Source organism: Catharus ustulatus, chromosome 7, assembly GCF_009819885.2.
Source record: "Catharus ustulatus isolate bCatUst1 chromosome 7, bCatUst1.pri.v2, whole genome shotgun sequence".
NCBI lineage: Eukaryota > Metazoa > Chordata > Aves > Passeriformes > Turdidae > Catharus > Catharus ustulatus.
In genome coordinates this window covers 35,632,863-35,646,490 of record NC_046227.1, presented here as the reverse complement: position 1 = coordinate 35,646,490, position 13,628 = coordinate 35,632,863, and the positions used below count along the sequence as shown (strand labels likewise).

Here is a 13,628-nt window from a genome sequence, read left to right as displayed (position 1 = left end):
CAGCGTCCTTGAAAATATTTCTCTGTCCAGCTTTCCTGCTTAGTATTGAGTCAGGCCAGATCTTGCACATACATTATTCAAGATACAACTCCCAAGGCTTAAAAACTTAATCTGTCACCCAGTGCTGTCTCTGTGAGGTCCTCAGAAAACACTTTGCTTGCACACGCACGAAGAAAGGAGAAAAAAGCTTGTCAACACAAGATCAAATATACATCATAAAGACATACCATCAGAAGGTGCAAGTTAACAGTCAGCCCATTCATTAAAGCTATTTCTTGTCTTTTGGCCCCTGAAATAATAAAAAACATGAAAAGTTTGGAAAATGGTTGGAGTTTTTCTTTAAAATTTTAGAGTAATATAGAACAGTGGTGAGAAAGCAAATGCATGGATTCAATGTGACTCCAAAGCCTGGAAAGGAAACAAACGTTTGAGGTGTCATCAGAGTGAAATAAAAAGATTTCTTGTCTGACTCTCTACACTGCACTGGCAGGGAAATATTTATTTTTTTCAAGTCAGACACAGAAAACAAAAAACCAACAAAATCTTCTCATTTCCCAGCAAACCACCAGTGGATTTATTATCTTGAACACCTCAGACAAGTGAGGTCACAAAGACTATATGTAAAGCAAGACTTGAAGACTTGTTTTTGTCCAAAGTTCATATGCAACCCAAGTGAGAAAACATATTGAGATAATAATCTGTTGTAAGTGGTTACTGTAATGTCAAGATAAATCTCATCCCTAATTAAAAAATGAAATAAGCAAAATTGACCTGTTGGATATTACAGACCATTATTAAAGTAGCAGCCTCACAGGAAGCCATACCCACATTGCTGCAAGGAGGATAATAACAGATGCCTTTGGACTACAGCTAATCACAGGCAGAGCTAATTAGCAACAACTAATTGTTGTAAACTAGTATTTATTAACAAATTCTCCTGCATTTGTCAAGCCCTGGTGAAAGGTTTTAGGCAGGACAGAGAATTGTGTATTGGGCAGGATGGCACCAAGATATGGAGAAAATCAATTCCTGTTTCCTTCTGGTATGTTTGGTGTCTGTTGTTGAAAAGCAGAAATTCACCCTTGAGGCAAATCAATGTCCTGAGAGTCTTCTTCAGATGGAGATGTGCTCGTGCACCTTGTCCTGGTCCTCACTCAGCCACAGATTCACCAAGTGTGGAGAGGGATTACAGAGAGAGAGGGATGAAGAGAAGTGTAAGCAAGCAGGGATGGCAACAGCCACTTTTGGAATAAAGAGGAAGGAAAATATGATTTGGGGTTATAAAAGGGTAAGGGGAGCCACAAGAAAAAGAAAGCTGGATCCTGAATTTCTGCCTTGGGGACACCTGAAACACTGCTACCATATCCTAAACAGTCTAAATTCACAGAGTGAGTGTTTTGTCAGCATAAGAAAAAAAATATAACCATGGGTTCAAACCAATACAGGCAAATATAGCCAAAGAACATGGAAAATTATAATTATAATTAATTCATACATTCCTCCCAAGCAGGCCTCAGCTTCTGCCAGCATGGGAAAAGCTGAGCACTGTTCTCATTGAGGTGTTCAAGGACATTCCCAGGTGTTGCTGAAATCTCCAGGTTTTGGACAGGATTTGGAAAACATGTCAGTGACTGGGAACGATCAGTCCAGGGGATGAGCCAGAACGAAGAGGAGATGTCATGAATAATCTCCCTCCTCCTTCAGATACCAGGAACATTGTCAGGTTTGTGGAAAGAAATATATGAAGGACTAGTTCTTCATAGGGAAAAACAAGTTTTTTTCTTCACTTAAACTCCTCTTCTTTGCTTTCTTTTCTTCCCTCTGATAGCTTTGGATCTGCAGGCTCCACTCTGCTGGGAGAGGTCACCTTGGGGTTGTTCTATTGCAGATCCAGAGGACAGCTAGAGAGAGTGATTGCAGCTCAAAACAGTATTATTTGCAGTCTTAATATTTCCATGGAACTCTTGAGGCTAAAAAAAGGGACAGGATCAAGAAATGGTATTGTTCTTATTTGTCCCTCTGTTCCTTCAGTGAAATCTGTGGCTTTCACAGCAAATTCTGCACGAGCAATGCTCTGCCTGCTGTACTGATACCCTATAAAACAAATGGTTAATCTGTAGATCACTTTTAGCTGCATGCTAGCATCCCAAATTAAATATGACACTACATTTGTCATGTAAGTCTTGGTCTTCCGTAAATTATATATTTATTAAAAGCCTTCCATTATTGAATTTCATGCCCACAAAACAAACCTCATCCATGTCATTGGAAAACTGTTATCCTTTATAACCTGCACTGCATTTCAGAAAACAACCTTTCCATGATCCAATTAACCTATTACAATATTCAAAGACCCAGCACACGGGAGACAAAATTATGTTTGCCTTCCTTATTTCCTAACTTTATACCATATCTCCAGGACAGGCTAAAACCTGTATGTTCTGCGTGATAAATCTCCTCTTTAATAAAAGGAAGCAGCGTTTGCAAAGTACAACTTCAGAGACAATTATGATTGCGTTAGGCAGACACTGCCATCCTTCTCCTCTCTGACTGCTGGGGAAGGCTGATTCTCAGTGGAGTAAGTAAAAAGCATTTTGTAAAATGATTGGAAATAAGGCTAAGGGCCCCAATTTCGAAAACATTTTGGTTATTTCAAATAATCCTTATCACTCAAAGTCACTCCAAATCTGCTCAGCGTTCAGTCTTCCCTCAACAGAGACCTGCCCGAGCACATCGTACAGCAGCAGCCACACAGTTAATCTTGTTCCATCAGAAGGTGATCCTGCCAAGGTTGTAATGTTTTAATAAAGTCTGGTAGGAGAAGCAGAGATTGCCTTCACTGCGTTCTGCCACTTGGTGTGAGCGCAGAAAAAAAGCTTTGGTCTCCACTGACCTTGACTCTCCATTTCACAAGGTATTTACTACTGTAGCTTTCATTGAACAAGAAAATGTGACTGCATTTAATAAGCAAGGTGTTCGTGCTCTATAAACCATTAAGCAGACAAAGGTGTTTTACAGTCTTTAGTCCATTCCTGAATAAATCTCACCAAAGAGTTTTACTTGCTACTGCTGCTTAGGGTGAGAAATGACAATTCTTCCTTCTCCTCCATAACACGTTCAATACTGAATTAAAAACACAGTAAAATTCTGTTATTGTTTTTATATTAAAGTCAATAAGAAAGTAAATTCAGAATTCATTCAGCTACGTACTCATACATAATCAATATTATTTTGTGCTGGAAAATGGTACTTAAGCATAAATTGAGAGGGTTGGAACTTTAAGATCCCTTCCTACCCAAACCATTTCATGAATCTGTGGAATGCCACATTGAAAAGAACATTTTAACATAGTTTTTCTTCCCTCCATTTATCCTTTTAGCTTCTTCACTAATGCCTACAATTTTAAAAATTGGAATTTACTATGATACATCCATTGTTTGGGAAATATTAATTCATCTGCATTTTAGGAATCACTCACTTGTGTCCTGAAAAAAAGCCATGAAGGTATTTTGTAAACAAAACCCTGCACATAAATTTGAGAGCCAGATGTGAGCCTGTACCACATTTTACAATTTGATCAAAGCCCCGAAAATTCTGGAGAACAGAACCCAAACCACGCCTTTTATCTTTGAGGGAAACAACAGGAAATGATTCCCAGGAAATCATTCTAAAAACAAAAAGTTAGTGTTAGGGTGATTTCAGTCATAATTTTTATTGAAAATTTTAGAATTATTGTTAACCATGAAGAAAATAATGATAAATTCATTGTGGTTAAGTCACAATGATCTAAAAGCACTGGCGTCACATGAAGCTTGGTAAATAAAAGTAAGGCGATGGATGAGCAATTAGATGAAATTTAACCAAAGCTCTCATTTCCATCTCCTTACACCTACAATGCATCTTGCAGTTAAATTAATATTAAAATAGAAACTTAGTTGGCAGCCTCCTCATGACAGATGGCTAAGGGTAAAAGGGTCCCAGCCTCATTCTCTGCTTTTTGCAGTGACTCGAACCTACAGCTGGGGCCAGAGGGACCCTGGCAGTGGCAGTGGCAGGAGGTCAGGGCTCAGCCTGGCACAGGGCTCCACATTCTGCAAACAAAGCAAACAGTCACAGAAGGTGATGCACAGAAAGATGATAACTCAGAATCTTCCAGCTGTCCTTCGGGGAATCATGGCTCTCTCTCTCCTGGTTACATGAAGAACATCAGTGGTCTTACCTTGATTACTAATTTGGGTGCCTGGAAATATGACATGAAAAATTCTTGTCTGTCTGCTTGCTTAGCTAAATTCAAGGTTTCCAACTGAAAATTCCAAGGCATCTTTTCCCACCTGTCCACAGCTTCCTAGTTGTACCCTACCAGAACAAGAATATCCACTGGCCAAGGGAGATGGGTCATACTGGAGAAACCCCTAAATAAGCTGTGTTCAGCATTTTGACACCCTCCACTCCTTTATATTTCCACATTTTTATGTCCTATGATGCTTAATGGATGAGGGTGCTGAGCTTGCCCTTGAATGCAATGAAAGCAAGAGAACTAACTTCTTAAATCCCCTGAGCAACACCAGGTACAACAATAGAAATGTTCAAAATCAGAATCCCCAAATCTGCATTTTTGGAATTTTTATTTCATTCTGCAGATGGGATTTTTCAACACAGTCAAATGATCCCCAGCGTAGCCACACTCATATTTATATTCTCAATGTTTCCATCACAGATAGACCAACTACAACAATAATTTATTGCATTTGTTCTGCTCCAATAATAACACCCACTATTTTAGCTATTTGGAAAGTTCATAAAGAATTCAGAGAGGGATTTTATTTATAAGTTTATAAATAAACTTGTCATGAAACATTCTTTAATGTCTCTGCTCCCAATTGTTCCAGCCCCATTTGCTTTTCTTGAAGGAGAAAGACCATAATTTTCTCATTGAACACTTGTCTGCAGTTGGAGGAGAAATTACGATACAATATCTAGAATACAGTAGGTCAACACAAAGGTAATATTTTTCCTTAGTGATGGCACAAATGAATGCCTGATAATTCAGTTCTGACAGTCACTACTGAGAGTTGCCTTCAACACCTGCATGGAAATATGGGCCAGATCTCCCCAAAATCCACTAACCTAGCCTTGACAATAGCTGGGAGGGCTGGGGAGAAAAAGACCTTGCCAAGATAATGTCTCTTCCCCCTTCAGAAACAACTCTGAAGGAAATCCCAATGAAAGATTATTTCAGCAACTACACAGAATAAGAAGTGATAGAGGAAATTTGCATTGCCACTCAGCTTTCATGGCAAATTCACCAGGAGACTCCAGGGCCTTTCAATCTCTGGAATAACCACAGGCACTTCCTGCCAAAGTCCTGCAGCAAGGGGACAGCAGGGTAATGGGAACTCATCAATAGCAGGTCCTGCCCCAATTATCTGCTCCATTGGCATAAGCAGCTCTCAAATATGAGTCTGGATTTAGTGGCAGGGAAAAAGAGGAAAAGCAGAAAATGTCTGGATAGAAATCATTTATCAAAGGGTAAAGTTCATCATTTTACTTCTGGAAGAGTGACTGAGATTCTGTAATACCAAGTGCCCTTTAAAAGGGCTTCACATGTTAGTCCAAGTGGTTTATGATGCTCCAAGAAACCCTCTGCTGCAATTAGTTTCATGATATGCACATGGTCATACATTATCAGATACATTCATCCCCTAAATCACTCCCAGCTTTAAAATAAAATATTAGTCCATGCACAAGAAAACCTACTTTCAAACATTAGAATAAAAGGAACTAAATTGTGCCTGCAGAGTTTCAGGGTTTTGGGTATCAAAAAAAAACCACATTTGTTTTTTTATTTCTGGAGAAAGGTTTTCCCCTGCAGGTCACACCTACCAACCAGCTCAGCCATCAGGTCCAGGATGCACTCATCAGCCAAAGCCCACGGGCGCTGGCCATTGAAATGGCCATGGACACCTCTGAAAAGGAAAGGAAAAATGATGAAAAAGTGTGGTATTCTATTTGGATCACTTCTAATAATCATATCTGATTTGGAGACTGCACATTTGGAGGATGGATGAGGAGGATGAGACTTGTCTAAACTGAGGACAACACTTTTCTTTTATACCATTAAACCTCAGAGCAAAGGCAATTTATTGGTTTATGACAGGATTTCAGTTGCTTGAAAATTATTTATTTTGGCCCACAAAATTCCTCTATAAATTCCTCAGAATTAAATATTATAGCCCTTTCACAAGGCCCCTGGAAGTGGCTGCATGGGTTCTGGAAGACTTTGGGGGACAGGAAGGCTGTGACAGGGCATCCCAGTGTGGGATGGCACCTGCTGACCCAGGCTCACATCACTGCACAGACAACAGAGGCCACCCCAACTTCCCCAGCAGAGACTTCCCCAACTGCACTGCTGGCTGGGCATTACGTGGTGCAGAGACAGATCAAATACTGCCTTGCTCCCAGAAAGGAATATTTCTTGTCAGAAACAATTTCCATCCTCCTGCATCTCCTGTCTGAGATCCCCTTCTGCAGAAACCAGAGGGGACTTCGTGCAGGGGCAGGTGATTCCCTGCATCAGCAGAGCTGCTCGCTAATTTTTATGGCTTCTCTTCTCCCTGAAAAATTGTTCTAGATTTCAGTGTGCATAAAGCTTTTTGGGTTGACAAAGGCTATTTTAAAACTTTATATTGCAAATTTCTCCTGGTTGCAGGGGGTCATATGGTCACCTTAAACCCCAGAGTGCTGCTGCTCTGAAGTGGCAGATATATAAATTCAGTTCTGGATTGATTGCTCTAAACAAAATTTTCCTTCAATTATCATAGAGAAGAAAACTTCTAAAGTAGCTACCATGCATATATAAATAAAAGGTTGCCTAGTTGCCTAGTTTCTTGAACATGCAGGGTGTAGAGTACAGATTTAAATGCAAATGGAGGCAGATTGAGAAAAGTAATAATGGTGCTAATCCAGGGAAACATTGCTCTGGGCTCCCATCTCACACTGGATGATTTTCATATTTGCTGAGCACCACAGGGTACTTGTGGAGTTGGAAACACCAGGCTGCATGAGGCTGAGTATAAAGCTGTTTCAAAATAAGGACAAAGCCAGTAGGAATCCAGGGAGAGCAAAAGACGCCCTAAAAGCTTTGATGTGAGCGGAAAAAAAGGAAAAAAAAGTAATAAACCTTTTAAAGAAGAACTGGCCCACAAAGTTCACTAAAAATCACAGGAGTACAGCTGGCAGATTAAGACATGAGAGTGGAGGGTGCATGAGACACTACCCCATCCTCAAGGATATTTAAAAGATCAGTTTTCCTCATCCACCTGATACTTTCCCTCCTCAGGTAGAGTTTCATTCTGTTTCCCACAAAAACTACCTGGGTGTTTTACAGTCAGACCCTTTTTGATTGACTTGAGTCTAATTCACACCTCCTGGGGATATTCCCCACAAAGAAATACAATCCTAAAGAACAGGGGGGCTGCTGCTTTTAAAAAGCACAGTTGCATTAACCATTTCAAGCCTCTCATCCTTGCAAAACAACATTTAATTTTGGGCTAGATTAGGTCTGCAGCTGTAGAAGTGCACAGGTACAACTGAACCATCTCTTACAGATAAAACAACATCCCCATGCTCAACAAGTCCAATCCCACAGACGAGGAGGACCCTGCTCCTCAGTTTGGATAAGGTCAGGGACAGCAGCTGACTGCTTCCCTCCATTTTACAACTGCTCTCTGATGAGTCCTCGACAGCAGAGAGAGAGCAGACAGTGTGAAATAACCCTCATTTACAAGAGCATTTCATAGATGAGGAATAAAGGCAGTGGGTGAGGAGGGGGGAAAATGCTGTGAGGGGCAGGATTAGTGCTCAAATTGCCTCCCCTCTATCAGCCCACAATGCAGCTGCATTCCCTGAAGACAGGGGTATATGTTTCACAAACAGCAAGACATTTATTGGTAATTTCCTGTCTTATTCTTAACTGTAATATAGCGATCAAGGGACTTTAGGATAATACAGACTGTTAAAATAAAACCCCCAAAGATTTTCAGTGGCTCCCAGCCTGAGGGAATCTGTATTTCTGAAAGAGGATAGCAAACATAATAAGATGGGAAAAATAAGTCCTAACTACCTATGGGATTCTCTTTCATTAGCTTTCCCTGATTTTATAGCCATTAGTGTCATTCTAATGGGAATTTACTAATGAAAGTTCTCTCTATCAACACACAGGACTATCAGAATTTCAGAATAAATTTCCAAGTTATCATGAAAACAGTTCTGAGATTTTGGTCATGAGAATGTTTTATTTTGAGAGGAAAACATGGACATTTAACCATATTGAAAGAAGGAAGAGGCAGCATTTATTATTATTCCTATTATTATTATTATTATGGCACAGCTTACAGCTTGCCTCCCTCTTGATGGCCAATATAAATGCCAAGAGACAAAAATTATTGCCTCTAAAATGGTAGTTAAAAGCATATTCTTGGACTCTTTTTTTATTTTAATCACATGAAACTCTGTAGACTTTGCTGATGGCACAATACATCCTATTACACTTAGGTTGTAAAATTCTATGCTCTGCCTCAGAGAATTTATATCTCTGTATATTATGCCACCCCTCTCTCAGCTCTGGTAGGCACTGGGGGTAATAATCTTTAAGGACACAAGTGCAGTGCTCCTGGCATTCCCCTCATACATGGAGAGCCTACATCCCTTTTTTCTCCCACTGCACCCTAGGTAGCAAAAGGAGATTTGAATTGAAGTATGCCAATTAATGAATACAAAACTTCACCCATCAAATCACAGAGCATCAGACAAACAGATATTTCTTCAACTTCTATGAGAGTTTCTCATAGTGCAAATTAATTTTTAGTTGGTTACCATTTTATTTTCAATTTGGCAGGAAATCACAATGCCACGTTTTATTCGCTGAGGTCTGGTTGATTTAAAGCTTGCTAGGGGAGCTAGAAACACATTTTCTGAGATGATCCCAGGGTTTCAAAGGCAGTGAGAAAAGGAATTTAAATTAATTGCCATCTTCAGGAATCTTCTGCGCTCATCCAAATCTTGTTCAAGTGTAAATTTCCTTCTTGCTCCTTTGCCAAAAATGATGCAAGGTATTTAATGAGCCAGTGCAGACTCTTAAGTTGGACCATGGTTTCAAGCAAAGAAACAGACAAAAAAAGGAAGACCTATCACAAGAAAAAGAGCTGTATGGACCAGCAGATTACAGACAAAACTAAAAAAACCCAGGGCATTAAAACAGGCATTTGCAGCTCTACCATACAACCTGCTGAAAGGCAGAGTGTGGAGAGGAGTCCTGAGAATGGCAGGAGAGGTGAGGCTGTCCTTGGCCAAGCTGCTCTCCTGTTTGCAGGGTTCTCATATCTTGCAGGATTAGTTCAGCACACAGAACAAAAGATACCTTCTGACTTGCTGAAAATAGCATTTGCTGCTGCAGGATTTACATTGTAAAGCCTTCCTCAAACTAGGAGTTTGTTCATCTACCACGTCCATGTCGCCTCTTGCCAGATGGCTTGAATGCTTAGAAGCATTTATATCTATATACTTATATAGATATATATAATTTCTAGCCTCAATTTATTAATTCCTTGCTTATATTTACTGTGCAAACATACTTTTCACATAAGTGGTTCCTTCCCTCCCCTGCATTGATTGATACATCCACAGAGAACAGTATTTTTTCCTTTCAGTCTTAATTTTGCTGAACAGCTCCACTCCTCAAGGCTTGTGTGCAGCAGGTTCCCCACTCCCCAGTCGCCCTGCCAGTCCTTCACAGGAGCACAACTGGCTACAGCAGGCTCCCTTCTGTTTTAATTGTTCCACTTTAATGAGTTATTCAGATGAGAGAGACATTGCCTGCCGCAGTGAGTATGCTCACACACAGTAATGATTCTATAAAATATTTTAATCACTTAATCGGTTCTGGCAGAGCAAAGGGGAAGACAAGGTACAGCAAAGCACCTCTTGGCCTTCCTCCAACCAAAAAAGTCCCTTGAAGTTTGGACTTTTAAAACATTGGGTTATTGGCTACTCCAGGCTAAACATGAGGGAACAACTCCTCATCCCTTTTCGCTCCTCATTCAATAAAACTTGGATTTAGCTGAAATCATAACTGAAACATGAAGCCTCAGAGGCTGCTTTTAAATCCATACTAAGAATGCCAGTGGCTTGGATTTGTAATCTTGCTACATTAGCATAAAAACAGAGGAATGAGGGCTATGGAGAGGAAGAACACAAAACCAGAGAAGGTGTGTGGGATGTAGGATGAGAGCTGTAACCCCCACTTAAAGTGGAGGTGGGGGAAAGGAACTGAGCACTAAGAGGAAACACAACAAGAAAGAGGCTTTTCCATGCTTTTCTCTCCCAGCTGTTTGCATAATGAGTTGCCATCACTACTTGGAGATAAAGCTACAGCTTCCCTGCCCTTGACCAGCGCTTGGTAATCTTCCTTTTCACTCTTGCCATTAACTACAAGCAGTGAAAGCCATTTAAATGGACTCACAGCTCTTTGAGATGGGTCCCAAGACACAACAAACAGAAAATGCAATAAACCAATTTATAAGAAAGCCAGAATCTATACTATTGCTGACTTGATGGATGTGCCTAATTTGCATGCCATTCCTTAGATTCTTGGTACTTATTTGTCTAAGCCAGAGCCACTACAGCCCACACTGCTGACACAACAGCCATTGAACAGCCTTAGCTGGGAGCAGCTACCACCTTAGACTGGGTTTTGCTAAGCTGTCCTTGGTGACTGGAATAAAAGAGCTCATTTCTGAACCTTCAGCCACCTACTTCTTTGCATTCCATTTATCACCTTCTCTAAGCATACACTGTTCTCAAAATTAGCTTGATTGCACCCTGGCTATCTCAGTTGCTTTGGGTTCAGGATTTTATTCTGATTCTTTGTTGATCTTAATTTGAAGGGTTTTGATTAATTTGTTCTTTGGTTTTGTTTTGGTTTTAATTTGTTTTTAAACTTTCTGATTTATTCTGGGTAAGGCTTTTGAGGCCAAGCTGCGTTTTTGGCAAACAGCCTTTCTAGTTTTGCTCCCTCTCTTGCAGTGGCTTGAAATCAATGTTCAGCCATATTTCCCCCCTAAATACAGCTCCTGAAGGCACTTTTGATCTGAAGAAACACACTGCCTACCTTTTTCTTCCAGGTTTTTACAGTCACTGAGGAAAAACTCATCCTTCACTGCAGCAAAGACAAACACAAGAATAGAAGTGAGGCAGTGAAAAGATACAGTGGAGGAGCTGAAATACATTTGTAGTCCCAGTGCATCACTCTAAGAATGTTATCTGACTTCTGCCTTTTGAAGGAGCTCAGCTGTTTCCCTGACAAACTGGGATAACAGCACAGAAATGGACGGGGTTGCAATTTTTTCAAACGACTGGAGAAGCTGCATTGCTGTGCTGACTGAATAACCAGAAGGAACGAGCTCTTCCCAAAGTTCCACTCATTCCCACTCATTCTCAACCTTCTCACCTACAGGAATACAGGTGAAAAATAGGAATCAATAAACCATATTGATGAGCTCCCAGCATTCATACATTCACAAGTGGAAGAGCAGCTACAGATTTCTCACATTTGCATCTCGACCGTTCCTGCTGAAACAAGGCTGCCCACTTAGCAGAATTCATTTTTCCTCTTCTGCCTCTCCATATTTCCTCTGCTCTCTCACCATGAAATCACATCTGTTCCACTCATATCCCGCACCCTATAAAAGAGTTCATCTCTCACCCAGCTCACTCACTCATCTGGATGTTATTTTCCTTTCCCACCTTCAGTTCCCTGTTTTCTACTCATCATTTTCCTTACTCATCCCTGCTCCAGCTGCTCAGGCAGGTGCTGGAGATCTCAAAGCACAGACTTTTAATGGAAACAGAACATAATATTAAAAAAACATAAATAAAGAGCAAAAAAAGCTTTTTCTTTCCCCTGTGTATATTAAAAAGTTCTCCGTTTGTTATGATGACAATGTTCCTTTTCTGCAATGTCCTTTTATCCTGCTTCTTTTACATCAGATTGATTCAGCAAAGCTTGTTGCAATTCACACTCAGCTCCTTGATGAGATGATACTGAGAAGACAGGAATGTTTCTTTCTAAATAGAATGAACTTGTCAGGCAGAGACCTGGTTTAAGAGGAGCCAAAAACCTGCCAGCATGGGCAGCAGCATCACCTGCATTCGGTGCTGCTTCAAGGGGAGCTGCTTGCTGTGAGGTCTGCAGGGTGAATCACACGCTGCTAAAAACATTAATTAGAAAATCACAGGGCCTGGATTCACCAGCAAGCAAATAGCTCTGTGTGCATGGTAGGAACACTGTTTATAAACACTGCTGGGTGGGGAGGGCTGCACTGCACAGGTCCTGCAGGAGCCAGGCAGGGCTATCAGCTGAGAGGGGCTGTTTGCCTGTTTTACTGCTCCTGCCTTTACAAGAGATGTAAACAGCACTAGGGAAACACTCAACATGTTTCACTCCTGGGCTGCAGGACTTTCAACACACTATTCTGCTGGTCAAGCAGCTCCAAGGAAGATCCCAAAATAAAGTGCTCCTCTGAAGCACAGGTCAGCATCTGGCACACCCTGCAGGGTACTCACGTTCGAGCCCACTTATCCAGTTCTTCATCCAGGTAAGTTTTAACTTTTCTTGGCTGGAGCCCAAGAGAATTCCCAGCAAAGTACACACAGCTCTCCTCTCCATTCACCAGGGCCGGGTCAGCTGTGGAGGGAAAGCAGAGAAACAAAATGCTTGTGTGGGACTGAGCACAGGAGGCTCAGCACTGTGAGAATGAGCACAGGAGGCTCAGCACTGTGAGAATGAGCACAGGAGGCTCAGCAGATGTGCACCCCCCCCAAACACATCTGCACATGTAGATGTGTACCCCCTGTGTACCCCCAGAGCTCTGTCCATCCCCCATCCCCTGGCACATCACAGTCCCCACAGACGTGCCCCATCCTGACCTCTCTCCCAGAACATCACTCAGCTAACCCTGCAAAGGATCTAAGGAGGACAGCAGGTAATTTGCAAGCAATTATTCACCTTTTCCTCCTATAATTTTTGGAGCTGCTGTGAGTTCAGGCACCACTAAATCCCCAGCTCCCAGGGCTGTGTGAGAAGCAGCCACTGGCACCCATTTTATCAGGCCTGTAACCAACAATGAGTAAACAGAGATCATTTTCCAGTCAGGCTATCCACTTTTCTTACACTACAAATATATGCCTACTCTGAGCCATGAAGCTGCTGGAATTATGCATTTAATAAAAGTTAAGACTAGGTAAATCTGTGTCTTTCATGTAAGTTGTGCCTGCACTACTAAATCCCTATTTAGAAAAATGTAATTGTTGAGGAGAATATTTTAAGGCAGACTCAAAAGTTCTTGTCTTGTCAGCAAATACTGTGGGCTGCACTTCATGTCATTGTCTGAGGAGGAGGAGGAAATCTATGTTGACAAATCCTTTCAATGATTAGGAGAAAAGCAAGGCGGTAGAAATTTATAAATAATAGCTCTAGAGAGCTTCTGAACAATCTAATTACCCTGTGTCATCATCTATCAATCCAAACACAGCCTTCTTCTGTTATTTCTCATGTTAGATTCTTGGAGGGA

The 13,628-nt window shown here is 41.1% G+C and overlaps 1 protein-coding gene across 1 annotated transcript in view; it reads right to left on the bottom strand.

Annotated features, from left to right (window-relative positions):
* The window catches only part of KYNU (kynureninase), a 67,027-nt gene that overhangs the window by 34,599 nt on the left and 18,800 nt on the right, over positions 1–13,628 (bottom strand). Inside the window, exons 3-5 of the mRNA XM_033065018.1 lie at positions 12,622–12,742; positions 5,884–5,966; positions 228–289 (exon numbers count right to left, since the gene is read on the bottom strand). Of these exons, the coding sequence (XP_032920909.1) occupies positions 228–289; positions 5,884–5,966; positions 12,622–12,742 (266 nt within the window). The remainder of the gene's footprint in view (positions 1–227; positions 290–5,883; positions 5,967–12,621; positions 12,743–13,628) is intronic.